The 16,275-nt window shown below is 37.4% G+C and overlaps 1 protein-coding gene across 1 annotated transcript; it reads left to right on the plus strand.

The window, feature by feature from the left end:
- Positions 1-5,335: 5,335 nt before the first annotated feature.
- Positions 5,336-8,768, plus strand: LOC137043445 (polymeric immunoglobulin receptor-like). Its single transcript, XM_067419718.1, has 2 exons — positions 5,336-6,996; positions 7,550-8,768. The coding sequence occupies exons 1-2, from the start codon at positions 5,706-5,708 to the stop codon at positions 7,588-7,590; spliced, it is 1,332 nt and encodes a 443-aa protein (XP_067275819.1). The 5' UTR covers positions 5,336-5,705; the 3' UTR covers positions 7,591-8,768.
- Positions 8,769-16,275: the final 7,507 nt, after the last annotated feature.

The raw sequence follows: 16,275 nt of genomic DNA on the forward strand, positions 1-16,275 counted from the left end.
ATTTTGTTCCCTGTGTAAAAAATGATACAACAGGTCCTTTGAAGCCTTGTCTACCCCAGAATTTATTGGGCCCCAGTGACGACGGGATTATTTGAGAGAAATTGCAGAATTACACTTTTAAACACAAGTAGACAGCCTGCGTATATAAAGACTGTGACCCCTTTACAGACCGTGAAGACGCGTTTTAACGTTCATCAATATCGTAAATCCTGCAAGTGTTTATTAGCCTGACAAGCCAGACCCACATCAAGATATTTGGTCTGGAAACTCACCATTGACAGCTCAATCTGAGGGGCGGGATAAACGGTTGTCTTTCAAACTCCCTCTGCACGCCATAGGATAGCGCTACAACCAACCAGAGCAACGAAGGTGAAGCGGAGCTAGTTGAAGCTAGTAAAACTGTGAAGATTAAACTTTCGCTGTATCCGGTCGGCAAAACTCCGAACACAACTTCCCTTTTTAAGAATGACTTCAGTGCCGTTCTTTGTTCTTTTCTCAGAGAAAAGCTTAACTCCAAGTCTTCCAGAGTCGCGGTCAAAGCTGATTCGAAAGACCGCTGTTCATTATCAGCTTCTGTGTTTACTAGAAGCACGCATGCGCAACTCTGTCGTCATTATGTTAAGCCCCGCCCACCGACTCTATACATGATGTGATTGGCCTGAGCAGAGTTTGGCTTTTACAGCTCAGAAGTGTATTGAGAGTTGCCAGACGACACTCGCGGCAGATTAGATTTGATGCTGCTAGGGTGCATCTAGATTTCTAGGCTACATTTATATGCATCCAATTACAAAAAAAAAAAAAAAAATGTACCACTGTTGTGAGGGTGTTTCTAATGCAGCGTCTATAGGAGTGATTGTAAAAATTTAAATATTTCTCTTTTTTCACTTATATCAATCTCTCAATTTTTTCCCTCTTTTTGAAAGTTGTGAAATCACTATTGTGGAGTTTTTATTTTGCTATTTGAGCAAATGGGGACACAAACAATATATTTTAGTGTATACAGTGTTTTTAGTCATTTATGCCATCAAAAACGTTTACGAAAAAAAAACCTTTTCTCGTGTCATTGAGACCTTTGCAGGTGATAGTCTAGTTGACACGGTCTGCTGACACTTCAGAGCTGTGTTGTGGTCGTGTCAGGAACAGGTCTTTCATCTGCTCTGGATACAGCCTAACCATTAAGCTAAACCATTTAATGCTTTATAAGTAGCGAGATTTTAAAATGTTTCTGATGTTTGATAGGGAGCCAATGCAGTGTTGACAGAACTTGTCTAATATGGTCATACTTCCTGGTTCTAGTAAGAACTCTAGCTGCTGTGTATTGGACTAGCTGGAGTTTGTTTATTAAGCATACCGGGCAACCACCCAGTAGAGAATTACATTAATCTATCCTCAAGGTCGTAAAAGCTGTTCCGCACAACCTAATGCAAGGTTAGTTGTAACATGCTTAAAACTTTCCACACATGCAGGATGACAGAACCTATATTTACTAGTTGCCATATCAATATTATTTAATTAAAAAATTGTGGCAAAATTGTACAAATCTGTTGAAGATATCACTAAACATTTATTTAACCATAGCAGAAGTAAATTCCTTACTTAAATCTCAGTTTTTTGTGTTTATTTAAAATAAGACAAATCTGAGATAATTTAAATTTTGTATCTGTTATTTACAGTTGAGATAGTTCTTTAATACTGAACTAAACAGCAGAAGATGCAAGCCGCGGTTTAAATCCCAGTTGCTATTATATTCCATATGAATTCTTTTGAGAAACCAAGAGAAAAGGGTGAAAAATGACTGAGAGTCAATGTTCAGAAATGAGTCATTATCATGTTTTAACTATGCTGTATAGCTGTATTTAGCAATGTTTGTTGTCAAACTCAAAAATAAACAAAATTCCATTATTTTATTTAAAAAAGTTAATAATTGTATTTTATTGTATAAAATATTTTTGTTTGTCTGGGATTTGTTTTGATTATATCAGGTAACATTTTAAACTGTCATTTGGTCATGTTACATTCTGCCCCTTACATGCTACAACTTACCCCACCTATGGGTTGTCACATTTCACTTCCATTCTTTCGGGGTAAATCAAAAAAAAAGTATACACTGTATTAATAAAACAAAACCACATAATTTTGCTAGACATGTGCAATTAATGTGGCGGGAAATAAATACTCTGAAGTGGTTTTACGGAAACTGAGACAGTCAAAAAGCGTCGTGCCCTGCTCTCCCCATGTCATAATTTAGATATATTTTTAAGATGGGAGAATGCGGTTTTACTGATGCTAGGAATGTGGCTTTCAGAAGAAAGATTTGTATCAAAGAGCACACCCAGGTAGAAAACAAAGACCTGACAGAACAGCCATCAAGTGTTAGACAGTATTCTAGGTTATTACATGCAGATGTTTGTCCAATAATTATAAATATTTTTTTTTGTTTGTTTTTTTCAGAATTAAGTAGTATGAAATTACTAGTCTTCCAAATTTTTTATCAGCTATACATTCCATTAATTTTGTGAATTGGTAAGTTTTGTCACAGCACAAAGAAATATAGAGCTGAGTATCACCAGCGTAACAGTGAAAGCTAATGCCATGCTTCCATATCTCCCAAGGTTAGCATGTGCAGGGTGAAAAGCAATGGTCCTAGCTTACGGTTCATATTGTTCGAGTCTATTCAAAAGATTGCTATGTTGTGATAGTATCAAATGCAGAACTAAGATCCAGTAACACTAATAGAGAGATACAACCACAATAATACCATAATAAGAACAATTAATTTGTATAACTCTAATGAGAGCAGTCCCAGTACTATGATACTACAGTTTAAATCCTTACTGGAAATCCTTGCAGATACCATTTATTTCTAAGAAAAAAAAAAAGAAAAAAGAAAAAAAAAAGGAACATAGTTGTGAGCAGGGACGTTGCTAGATCCCTTTTACTGGGGCACGTGGGCAGTAGTCTACACAGAAGTCCAGTAATAATCTTATTCTCAGAATAAGAATCTCAGATTCTCTCAGAACATTTGTTGTTGTACGAAGCAGGGACAGGGAAGCGATGAGTTTGAGGGAGGTGAGACGATAAACTATCTACAAATAAAGCCTGTAGTAAACTGGACGATAGTGTTACGTTTTGTTTTACAATGTAGGCTACACTGCAGTGCACACACTAGCCTTAGTTAGTTATTAAAAACCAAATGTAAAGTGTTCATCTAGGTGTCATCTATGATGCACACCTTTTACATTTTTGATATTTATTAAAATAAACTTTCAAATCATGTGTAAATATTGTGGTTTTCTCTTAGAATATTTATGCTCTTAATTTTAGTTGTTGTCATAAAATGACTGGTTTCTCGATATGCTGTAATTGTAAATTCTTGAAAAATATTTAATTAGTCATTATTATCATTGTGTAATGTAGAAGAATGCAAATCTGCAAGAAAGTTCTCCCCAGTTGTATTACTTCCATATACAGTAGTATGCCTGGTATGTCATAAAACATGCTGAGAATGTAAAGTATCAGAGTTTCCCATACATTTATTTATCTGTAGCGCCTGCCACAATATCAACCCTGACTGCCACAAATTGATATCAGAGCTCGATAAGGTTTTGTGTCCTTGTCAAACAGAATGTCTGTTTGTGCTGTGCTAAGGGAAGTGCGCGATCAGCTCTGCATCTCAGTTAACCAATATCATCCAACTGCGGCCACAAATGGGCATTATCGTACTGGTGGGGGTTACCGTTTTTGCAGAAACTGCTAGCTGTCAACAACTGCTTTATGTAAACATACACGCCACTTTCTAAAGCCAAGTGGTGTGTTTTCTATGCGCATTTTGAGCTATCCGCGTGTAGGCTATGTCAAACGCCGTGTGATTCCGCGTGAATCTCTATACGCCTAAACGCACCATTGTGTGTATGTGTCCACACAATGTAAATGGATTTATAAACTTACTAAATGATGTTTTTTGAAATTGTAAAAATGCAATTTCATATCTGCACAGTTGTCCATTGCCACATTTTACTGGATTTGTAATGAGACCAAAATAAATGCTCGACTGCAGTTTACATCAAAATAAAAGCTCACTCGTGCATTCGTTTTACAATATATTGCTATTACTCTCATAGGATTGATATTATAACTTATATTATAACTCAATTATAAATAGTTATAATTTTTTTTATAACTATTATTAATTACTATTATGGAGTGTAAGAGTGCCTTTAAAGTTGAGGTTCAAGTCAAAAAAGTCGAGACTTTTTCTTTGCTCAATTTGCACACTGAATATGGGTTTGAGCTCTGAATTTTGAACTCTTAAAGTGCACCAAATGAATGAATTTAACATTAAAATGCACAACATTTTCCTCCAGGGGGGCATGCCCCCGAACCCCTCTAGAGGGACAGAGGTCCACCCACAGTTTCACTAAATGCTATGGGAAATACGTATGTAGAAGATACTTAGATCAATATTTTTTATAAATAGGCCTATTAATATCTCTACACGTTTACATCCCCCAGTACTTGTTGCAGTGTACGAATATTGGATTAAGCAAAAGAAAATGTGTATAGTGCATTGTGTGGCACACTTCTTGCTTTTAAAAAAAAGATAATAATAAGGACCCTGTGCCCCGGTAAAGCTTTATGACTAGCAACGCCCCTGGTTGTGAGGACACTGCCTTATCTAGTATCTTTGACAGCAAAGGTAGATTCAAGATCGACTCAGTCCGAGCTTTGTGGCCTTTGAAGTCTGAGTCTTTTGAAGGATGCAGCCTTTGAATTGGGACCTTGACTTGATTTTATCCATCAGGAATTGACTGGATTGCTGGGTTATTGTTGTTTGCTATTCCTGTGATCTCATGTGAGTGACAGGTTGTCCTGCCCTACCACTGGAAAACACAGAAGAGAAGATATTTTGCTGTAAGAAGGAGGGAAAGTTATTTTGATTAAGATTATGAAGGCAAATTGATAAATACTGCATTAATACATTAAAAAAGTCCATTTGATTTTAAAGTCAGTCAATCACTTGAAGAGTGATTAATTACAAACTAATCGGTTAGAGATTTTTGTATACTTTAATTATTTATTGAATCACTCTGTCAGATATGTGTTATATGTTTCAGTATGTTGTTGTAGTACAAGAGTAAACACTCTTATGAATGTATTTCCTTGTGTAGGCTATGCAAACAATCAGGTTCTTGCAGAACATTGTTTTAAGTAACTCTGAAAAAAAAAAAGTTCCATATCCCAGTTCCGAATTACTGACTAAATTGCTTTTTTGTTTTACACAGAGCATTTGTTTAGTTATGCTTAATTAACAATGTGGCTGAATGACTTGTATACGGTGTTTCTTGGAAGAGATACTCAAAGACATACAAGATAAAACCTAAAGAGAGAGAAATTAAACTATTTTGTTTATGCAATACTTCAAAATGTCTTGATTCCTGAGATAAAACTTTCAGCAACAGCACACAAGATTAAAAGGAAAGAAAAATGATAAGCATGTGCTCTGGGTAATAAGGGAGGATGAAGAAAGCAAGAAAAACTGCACCTGACAAACGAAAGGGGAAAAAAAACTCCACCTAAAAAGGACAACATCCTTAACATGTGGGTGGATCTTAAGGCCAAACTTCAGAAACAGGTTACTCAAATTTCTGAGTATGTTGAAGGCAACAGGCAGAAAGCAGTCTCACGGATGGACACAGTAGAACAGGATGATCCAAACAAGGAACATTGTGACACTTCTCGCTCTGCTGCTGGTGAGTGCTCTCGCCGAAGAAGACCCAGAGCCCATTTTCGAAGCGCTTGGTAAGGAACTGGAGATGGGTTTTTGCTTTGGTGATGACATTGCCGTGTACAGACTGACTGCTGAAAAAAGGGAGCTACTGGGTTCATCCTCGAGTCCCTCAATTCCACCACCTGATGCCTTTAAGGGTCGGATTCACATCTCCAATGATGAGCTGTTTATTTTAAAGATGACAAATCTTCAGTTCTCTGACTCTGGAACCTACATCAGTGAGTGCAGGAGTGGTAACACTACGAAAAATTATCTTAAACACTCTCTGCACGTGTGTAACGAGGAAATCAGCCCACAACAAATTTCACTGACACCTGGAACAGGTGCAGATCTGGTATGTAATATAGGTTCCAGAAAAAACATTACAGTAAAATGGTACAGACAAAGTAAAGACAAAGACAACATATCTTTGTTCATGGATACTCAGATTTCTTTGGAGCCATTACAAGCCAAGTTTAAAAGCCTTATCCAGGTGCATGACAAAGGCTCATCTTTACATGTTTCAGATGAGTTTATTCAAGACCGACCTCACTTTGTCTGCCTGGTCATGGAGGGAGGACAATGCAGGAGTTTCCAGACCATAGGACTACCAGAGGAACCTGAAATCAAGAATGTTTATCGTTCTGTAGGGGAGAATGTAGTCCTTCCTTGTTCCGTAAGCCACCTCAGACAGAGGCACTGGAATACACCCTTTGGACAAGTTAACTCATCTGCACCGTTACATCTCAAAACCGAAAAACAGATTTCCTTGTTGACAAGCATGAATTCAGAGGACTATCCCCTAGTCATTCACTCTCTCACTTTAGAACATGTTGGGAGCTATACATGTTTCTCTACCTTCCTCGTCGAAGAGTATGTTGTGAATGTGTGCCCTTTGCTTGAGCCAACCGATATTTCATTTTCTGCAGGAGATAAGCAGGTGGTCCTCCAATGTGATTTCATGTCTTTACCAGAATTTAGCGTTAAAGTTAAGTCCCTTAGCGTTCTGTGGTATCGAAACACTGGGGAGCAGGACATCTTAATAATGGACTCGGGGGATCCTTCTTTAACCAATGATCTACAGGGTCGGTTAAAATTCTCACGTACATATTCCTCTCTCAACGTTACTGATCCAAAAAAAGAGGACAATGGGACATACTGGTGCATGGTGCTGCAAAATTATGAAGAGGGCTTTGATGATGAGGATACTAACTCCACTTATGATGATGGTAATGAAGAGGATCAGGTTGAACTCCATTCATGGGTGGATGAAGATTACATGGAAATATGTCTCTTTAGGCAAGTCACCAATCTAATATCAACCAGTAGAGCTCAGCCTGAGCCTGAACCGGAACCTGAGACTAGCCTGACAACATATGTGTGTGCAGGGCTTGGAGGCCTATTGGCACTAGTTTTTTTGGTTGGTATTGCGGTGGTTATAAAAATGAGAGCCAAGAAAAGAGCTGCATCTGTTATATGAAGTTATATGAAGTTATATGAAGAGGAAAAGCACTTAAATCCACAGACATAGAGTATGAGGTCACTTCTCTTCATTTTTCCACAGCTATATTTTATACAATAATTTGTGCATAATGTTCATGAAAAGTTTTTTTTTTGAAAATTAAGAGGAAATTACTCAATGTTACACACCCATATGACAATTTTTTTTTTTTTTTTTTTTTTTTTTTTTAATTTTGTTTCCTCCATACAATGAAAGTCAGTGGTAACAAAATCTTTTTGGTAATCAACATTCTTCCAAATATCTTCCTTTTTGTTCCACAGAAGAACATTGTGCATGTTTGGAACAACATCACAATCAGTAAAGGATGATGGGAATTTCTTTCTTTTTTTACTTTTTCGGTGGACTCCACCTTAATGGAACAATTTTACCTCATCACCTGGAGGACGAAAAACTTGTGAGACTTACTCAAAAGGGTGTTCAAGTACTGCAAAAGGGTGACAATTAATCTTCTAAATGCTAAAATGAGTGATAAAAGTGCCTTCTGTGTGCAGGTGTATGAGGGCAATGTAAAAAGGCTAACTAAAACACGTGACATTTTCTTGTGCAAGGAAGACAAGACCGGCTGGTTTGTTTCCCTGTCAAATCTTGAGTACACAGTAAAGCAAATGGTGCTTTAAAAATAAACACACCATAAAGCCCCTATCAAAGCTCATTTCATGTAGACAAACAAATGGATCTTAAACGGATAGTTCACACAAAAATGAAAAATCTTTTCAGTTTTTTTTCTTTTTAAAATACTTTTATAATATTTTTAAAATATATTCTTTTTAGTTCTGCAGAACATTGTGAGGGTGAGTAAATGATGACAAAATTATCATTTGTGGTGAACAATCCCTTTAATTATATGTTATAGAGGATGGCACTTCTATGTATTTCTTTTTATATCTTTTATGCATTAATTGTTGAAAATGGCATCATGTGTGATCAGCATTATCTCTGATCATGCAGCCCACACTTTCAACTGTAGTGATGCATTTACTGAACTGCAACTGTTAGCATCATCTCTCCCGTGACAGAGATCTTGGTAATGATAAACAATAGATGCGCATATCCGTAAACATTTTCAGTCTCCTCCTCACTGGGGCCGTATAGTACATTTTCTGTTCTAATTTCTCTTCTGTTTCCATTAATGTGCCAACGGAGTTTGTATCTGCTGAATCTAATATCCTAGTCTAACAGCTGGCTGTGTAAACAGTGGCAGTTAGGGAGAGAAAGGCTGATGGTGTCTAGAGAACACAGTACGGATTTGATGGACACGCTTATGTCACGTAAAGCTTCATAGGTGGTCCTGTGTGGAAACAGATTAGGCAAAGAGCTCTGTTAATTGTGCGTGCAGGATATGACCAATGTATTCTCACTGAGGCTGGGCTGAGGGCCAACGTACTATGTTTGTTACGGTATTAAAAGCATTTGAGTTACAATGGAATGGTCATACTTGTTTAAAACTTTAAGCCATATTAGTTTTTTTTCATTACAACACAGGTGCATCCTCAATGGAATTTCAAAAAATAAAACATCATGCTTTGTTAATGGATTTTTCTTTTTATAATAACACCTTGATTGCATTCAAAAAGGCTGTCAAATGTTTAAAAAATTGATTCTGGAACATATAACGATCTTGATAATTAACTGAACATGTCATGGCAACATAACCATGCAGAATGTGCTGAGTGAAACATTTAAAGAGGCGTTGATGGATAACAATAACGAAACATAACTGATTGGAATCCCTTTGCGTGATTGAAGCTTTTGTTGTGCCACATCTAATCTCTATTTTACTCTAGTGCACTGTTTTCTTTTCTTTTGATAGATGTCAAAGACTCATAACGAAGTCCCCAATCATGAATCATCCAGTAATGTAGACCAGTTAGACAGGCACGTTTTTGGATGGGCCATGTCTGCTTTCACTTGTCAAAATAGGCTGTTAACCTCCCTAACTGTCATTATACAATATGCCAAAAATCACACTGTGCTCCACAAATGAAACACACACCATATTGCAAAAATTAGACCCCTCCAAATCACCGAATTCAGGTCTTCCAATCACTTCCATGGCCACAGGTATATATAATCAAGCACCTAGGCAATCAGACTGCTTCTACAAACATTTGTGAAAGATAGGGTCGCTCAGGAGCTTAGTGAATTCAAGCTAGTAACGTGATAGGTTGCCACAATAAGTCAATTTATGAATTTTCCTCATTATAAATATATATATAATATAAATACAGTCTCTGACAAAAGTCTTGTCGCTTATCTATTTTCTAGAAATACCTGATATTAACCTGACTTTTAATTAATTAATTGGTGTTAGAAATAGCTCATATGAAAAGCTAAAACCCTCCCAAATGATGTTTAATGCACTGAAATAAATAATTTTCATAGAAAAAATATTTATCATTTAATCAAGACAGAAAGGTCAAATTTTGGCAAGACAAAAGTTTTGTCGCCTATACAGAAATTGAACAAATTTACTGCAAATACAAAAATATGTCAGCAAATTAAGTTGTGGTGCTGTGAGATCCAAATTTAATATCTTGTATGACTTCCATGAGCTTGAAGGACTGAATCCATGCGGTTTGGCAAGGATTCATACAATTTATTGATGAAGTCATATGGAATAGCTAAGAAAGCAGTCTTGCATGCCCCCCAGAGTTCATCAATATTCTTTGGTTTCGTCTTCCATGCGTCCTCTTTCATCCTACCCCACATATGCTCAATGATGTTCATGTCTGGTGACTGGGCTGGCCAATCCTGGAGCATCTTGATCTTCTTCGCCTTGAGGAACTTTGATGTGGAGATGGAAGTATGCGATAGAGCACCGTCCTGCTGCAGAATTTGGCCTCTTTTATGGTTGGGAATAAGAGGTAGCTAAGATTTCTTGGTATTTTAGACTATTGATGTTGCCTTCCACCCTGCAGATCTCTCGCACACCCCCATACTGGATGTAACCCCAGACCATGATTTTTCCGCCACCAAACTTCACTGATTTCTGGGTGAATCTCGGATCCATTCTGGCTCCAGTAGGTCTCCTGCAATATTTGCGGCGACTGTGTTGTAATTCAACAGAAGATTCATCTGAAAAATCCACCTTCTGCCACTTTTCCTGCGTCCATCCTTTTAGCAGGCTGTGGGCCTTGGCAAATGCCACACGGTTTTTCAATTGTCTTTTGTTTAGTGCTAGCTTCTGGGCACTGATTCGACCATGGAGGCCATTTCGAGACAGAATCCGACAAACAGTTCTGGTTGACACAGGGACTTCAGGTGACCAGGTCTCGTGGAGCTCTGCTGCAGTGGAAAATGGGCTGGCCTTGGATTTTCGTGCCAACAAACGGTCCTCTCGAGCAGTTGTCTTGCGGGGTCTGCCTGACCTGGGCTTGTCAAAAACGTCTCCAGTCTCTTCAAATCTTTTTTTTATCCTCTGTACTTGACGCTGAGACACATTGAAGGTGTCTGCCACATCAGCAGTGGATCTGGTCTTCAGCCTCTTGATAATCAAAACTTTAGTCTCAGGGTCAATCTTAGGCATGTTTGCAGAGGTCTAATTGCAGTTGATGTGAAGGTCTAGCGTACTGGGGTTCTTTTTATACACACTTGAGACCTAATTGATCCATTATTAGTCACAGGGGAAGCTCATATGATAAGGTGACAACACTTATGTCTTTGCAAAAATTTACTCAATGGGCTTTACCAAGCTGTGAATATTAGAATACTTTTTGAAAGTATAGTTTTTCACTGAAACATTATCACAAAAGCTGGTGGGATTAAAATGAGCCATTTCTTGTAAAAAAATCTTGATTAGAAATATATTTCAGCGGCACTTTAGGTCAATTTGTACACAAGCGACAAGACTTTTGTCAGGGACTGTATTCTACAGTCAACTGTTAGTGGTATTATAACAAAATGGAAGCAATTGGGAACAACAGCAACTCGGCCACAAAGTGATAGGCCCCGTAAAATCAGAGGGGTCAGCGCATGCTGAGGCGCACAGAACGCAAAATTCACCAACTTTCTGCAGAGGCAATAGGTACAGACCTCCAAACTTTATGTGGCCTCCAGATTAGCTCAAGAACAGTGTGTAGAGAGCTTCATGGAATTGGTTTCCATGGCCGAGCAGCTGCATCTAAGCCTTACATCAGGAAGTCCAATGCAAAGTTTGGGATCCAGTGGAGTAAAGCACACTGCCACTGGATGAAAAAAAAAAAAAGATTCCCATTAACACACTTCACTGTTACAGCAAAGGTTGGGCTCAACTCAAACCCTACAGATTAAGAATGGGATATCATTAAAGTTCAGGCGCATGTAAAGGCAGACATCCCAAAACTTTTAGCAATATATGTATTTGTATTGAAACCTACATGCTTTATTTCTAACATAGTGAAAAATCTACAAAACCTTAAGTAATGCCAAGTGTGATTTTATTTAAAGTTATCTTTTATGTTAATTTTACCCAGGTTATCTGAGTGTTGCATGATCTTGTCTTGTGTAACTCATTCAATGATAGCACGGATTGAAAGACATTGTGTATGAAGTGTATGAAAGGAATGTCTCCCCCTCAGTTATAATGGTTGCTTCACCCCTGCTGATAAAACAGCTACAAGATTTTACCAGGCCTGTAATGAAGTGCATGTCCACTGGGGGGTGTCCTTTTTGTAAAGAAAATTAAACACCACACATATGGCAATCAGACTGGCCACATTAACAGGAATTACCTTTTAGCCTGTTCATTTTAATTAAAAATGCATGCGTGCAAGAATGCTGTTTTCCTTTTCAGAAAGGGGAACATTTTCTTTTCCCCCCATTAATTTACGTTAAACATGACACATTATACGTCCAAACATTTCAGTCGCTAGAGATGAGCCTTGCTTATAACTCAAATATGTGTCATGAGGCAATGTGACTTTGCCGTACAGCAACACTAAATCAAAAAAATCACATTAATAAACTCAACCAACCAAGAGTATTTGTGCAGACAGGATATGGCCCCTGAAACAGCCCTGGAACAGCCTAACCATACTAAAAACACACACACACACACACACACACACACACACACACACACACACACACACACACACACACACACACACACACACACACACACACACACACACAAACAAACACTATGAGTTGCAGTGAGTTCTAGGACAAAAAAGCACTAGCGGCAGAAGTACTCTTGCTTTCTGAGCAGACAGAAATTAGGACTGTCAATCAATTAAAACTTTTGTTAAGAATGTGATGGGCAACTAGGTGAGATAATGACTGTTCAAATGATGAATGAGGTTGACAAACCTGAAAAATCAATCAACAGAGTAAAGTTATTATATAACACAACATTATATGTGACAAACAAATGACACACTTTGCTGAGTATTTTTTATATCACAAAAATGTACTGAGGAAACCCCTCAAATATAAAATATTTGAACAGACATTAAAAAAAGTGATTTTTAAACATGAAGGTGGTACTTCATCTGAAATTCACATACGGGTTTGGGGATGTAATTTTTTTTAATAATTTTTTTTATAATTAACTAAATCAGTGATGTACTAAATCAGTGCATTGAATTGACAACCCTAGTTAAGTGAAGTCAAATTTATCGTTTAGCTTTATTCATCTGTTTTTATGGGACCAGCTGCCTAGTGTAGGCCTAAATAATGTTTTTATCCCTAGTCTTCATGTGTATGCTGCCTCAGGGTGTTGGTGAACCTGACGTTTCAGGTTCCTGCTGCTGTGGGCTGTATTCTTTTTTTCCTATATGCTTTGTGGATGTATAATTATAGCACCTATAGCTTGTTGCATAAGTATTTGCATGTGATTGTGCTTATCTCTTTGCATGCTTTGTGTCAGTGGGGAACTCACCTGAGGTTATTTTGAGCCGGTATCTGGGATTTATCAGCTCCCCCTTTGGTGGCTATAGGGACTGTAAAGACAAGCCTTAGTAATAGTATGCTGTTAGTATAGTATAGTATAGTATAGTATAGTATAGTATAGTATAGCATAGCATAGCATAGCATAGCATAGCATAGTATAGTATAGTATAGCATAGCATAGCATAGCATAGCATAGTATAGTATAGCATAGCATAGCATAGCATAGCATAGTATAGCATAGCATAGTATAGTATAGTATAGTATAGTATAGTATAGTATAGTGGACATTAGAGTGTAGTATCCGACCTTTCCAACAAAGTCTATCACTGATGATACTTTTAAGCTAGTAATTTTGTCTGTGTTTATTCTGTGCTTTTGATAAAGTCAGAGCTTTGTACGTGTGAAGTATGATATTTGTTGCAGTATTCATGAATCTGTGGAATTAAATGCAGTCCATTATGTTTGAAGTACATTGGGTAAAGAGGGACCATTTTTCTTTTGCCTGCAATATATTCTCATGAAATATTACAAATCAGATAAAAAAGCACATATGACAAAATAAATTTGATAATCAGGGTATATGTTCCCCTGGAATCAAACCCTTCATTAGCCTATGACCCTTGGCCTAATGTTGCAAGTGCAATACTCTTAATGAGAAAATGATGGAAGGCTGCTAAACACTCCTCACCTTACTTCACCTAAAAGATTTACTCTTCCAAAACTGAATTTCTTCTGCAGGACAAAAATAATGAATAGTGACTAAGGGCATCAAGTCTCAATAAATATGCAAAATCAACACAAAAGTATAATCCACACGACTCCTGCACTCTATTCTTCTAATGGTACAGAAAGCTGTGTGTATATCAGAGAGCGTGCATGGTTTGGGTGGCCATGGCTGTGTCCAAAAATGTATATACACTCTAAAAAAATGGTGCTAAATAGCGTTAAAAGTGGTTCATTGGCTTGTAATCATAGGGGAACCACTTTAAGTGCTGTATCACACCTATCTTTAAAGGTGATATAGCACATTTGTTAAATAGTGCAATGTATATAACCATTCTCTTTAGATTTTAGATGTGTTACTAGTCCACTCTCAAATATTTGCTATGAATGGGAATTTATTACAATGGCAAAAACTTGTGTGGGGGACCCTGGAATATTTCCTTATGGGGGGCCTTAGGGGCAAAATGTTGAGAACCACTTCAGGAATTTATCTTCAGTATTTTAATGTACCTTTCCCCAACTTAACTAAGGGTTCTTTGTATGGCACTGGTGTTTAGTGTACAGCACCTTAACCTCCCCAAAGAAATGCTGAAGAACCACGCTTGGCTTAACAGGTTTTTATACGGTAGAACTGCTGAAGAACCAATTATTTTGTGTGTGTACATTTGATTAAGTAATTACTTCATGACTGCTATAGTGTGTTCTGTTATGAATGTGTGTAGTATGAATGTAATCTGGACATACTACATTCGTCATAATGTCATTATCATGTACTACTGGTGTCAGTTGTGTCGTCACTTCCATAGAGTGGTGCAGGTATGACGCCATGTTGTAGGCCAACCAGCATCACACTTGTTCCCTTGACAAAACCCAATAGGATTTCCAATAAGAATAGGACCCCCCAAAAAACAACCAAAAAAAAGATCCTTTTCACAGATGACCGCAATCAAGATAAGTTTCACAGATGAACATCTTCTATGAATTCTGAAGCCTAAATGCAGTTGCCAGAAGTAAAAAGCTAAAGGTAGGCTATAAACAAACTACACCACTGTCCCACATCACCACCACTAAGCTTCCGACAACTTTTTTGTCTGAAAACATTCTCTCTGAAAGTTTGAGTTAGCATAATGAGGCTGTAAAAGTGGCTTACCTGTAAAACAGAGCCTGCCTGTGATCTACCTGATAGCCTCTGTAGTCCCATTTAGCCACTTAATGTTAGCAACCACCTTTTTTGTAACAGCTTTAAAAAAAAAAGAAAGAAATCTAGTGAAAATTGCCTTTGTGAAGTCTTGTGATAAAATCGAAACAATGTTTTGTCGTTGAATAAAACATGAAAATGTATTGCGCTTGTGTTCACCACAGATCTTATATCAGCCATTTAACCAAAATCCCATTCAAAAAGCCATTTGACTTCAGGACATGGAATCAGTTTATCACAAATCCTCTGGTATGCACACAGAATCTCACCGGAAGTAGTAGGTCATTGTCATACTTCACCTACTATATTAGGGAAGTATGCAATTTCGGATACAGCCTTAACACATTAGCCGTGTTTGTACAGTGCACGCATGTGAATGGAAAACATCTTATTGGGGGAATTGCACAAATTATAAGATTATGTTGCTATATATAGCCTAAGGCGAAGGGCACTTTCTCCTCTTAAGTTGTTTTGTGGTGTGTAGGGGAAAAATATGACAATATTAACCTTTAAGTTATTTTAAGAATTGAACATTGAAAATGTTCAATTCAACCTTTAAATTGAACATTTTCTAGTGACTGATCACATCTAAATTTTTCAGTTAGCCAAATTTAATTTTATGAATTAAATTGCATCAATTCACAGAATTTCAATTTGGCCAACTGAAAAATGTATTAATTCACAGAATTTCAATTCGGCCAACAGAAAAATGTCGATGTGATCATTTACTAAAAAAAATTGAATTGGAGATATTATTATTATTTTTTTACAGTGTGTAAAATAGACATTAAACTAAGTGCTGTCCCATAAAACGTATGGTAAGTACTGGCAACCACTGCTGCCGGTGTTTTACTGTAAATTTTACAGGGATTTTTTCCCCCTCAGTGTTCACACAAAGCTATCATATTATGACTAGAAGAACTTGATCTGTATAGGCTAAGTCCTGTCGACAGGATGGCCAACGTTTGCTTGGCATTACCAATTCCATCCCCATTTATTGTCTCTGCGCGAAAAAGATTGACAATTAAATTTGCTAATTTATTTGTGTTTTCCACGACCACGAGGCAGAAAGTCATCCAGGTTTGAAACGACATGAAGTGTAAATAGCATACCAGAAATGTAATTTTTGAGTCAACCCTTAATTACCTCAGGTACAATGAACTGCTCAAAAAAGAAAGTCAAAAAGCAACTGGT

Source organism: Pseudorasbora parva, chromosome 16, assembly GCF_024679245.1.
Source record: "Pseudorasbora parva isolate DD20220531a chromosome 16, ASM2467924v1, whole genome shotgun sequence".
Lineage (NCBI taxonomy): Eukaryota > Metazoa > Chordata > Actinopteri > Cypriniformes > Gobionidae > Pseudorasbora > Pseudorasbora parva.

Excerpts from the sequence above, each read along its gene's own strand:
- LOC137043445 (XM_067419718.1), top strand. The coding sequence starts at position 5,706 with ATGATCCAAACAAGGAACATTGTGACACTTCTCGCTCTGCTGCTGGTG. Across the intron at positions 6,997-7,549 it reads TAACTCCACTTATGATGATG|AAGAACATTGTGCATGTTTG; the intron begins GTAATGAAGAGG and ends TTTGTTCCACAG.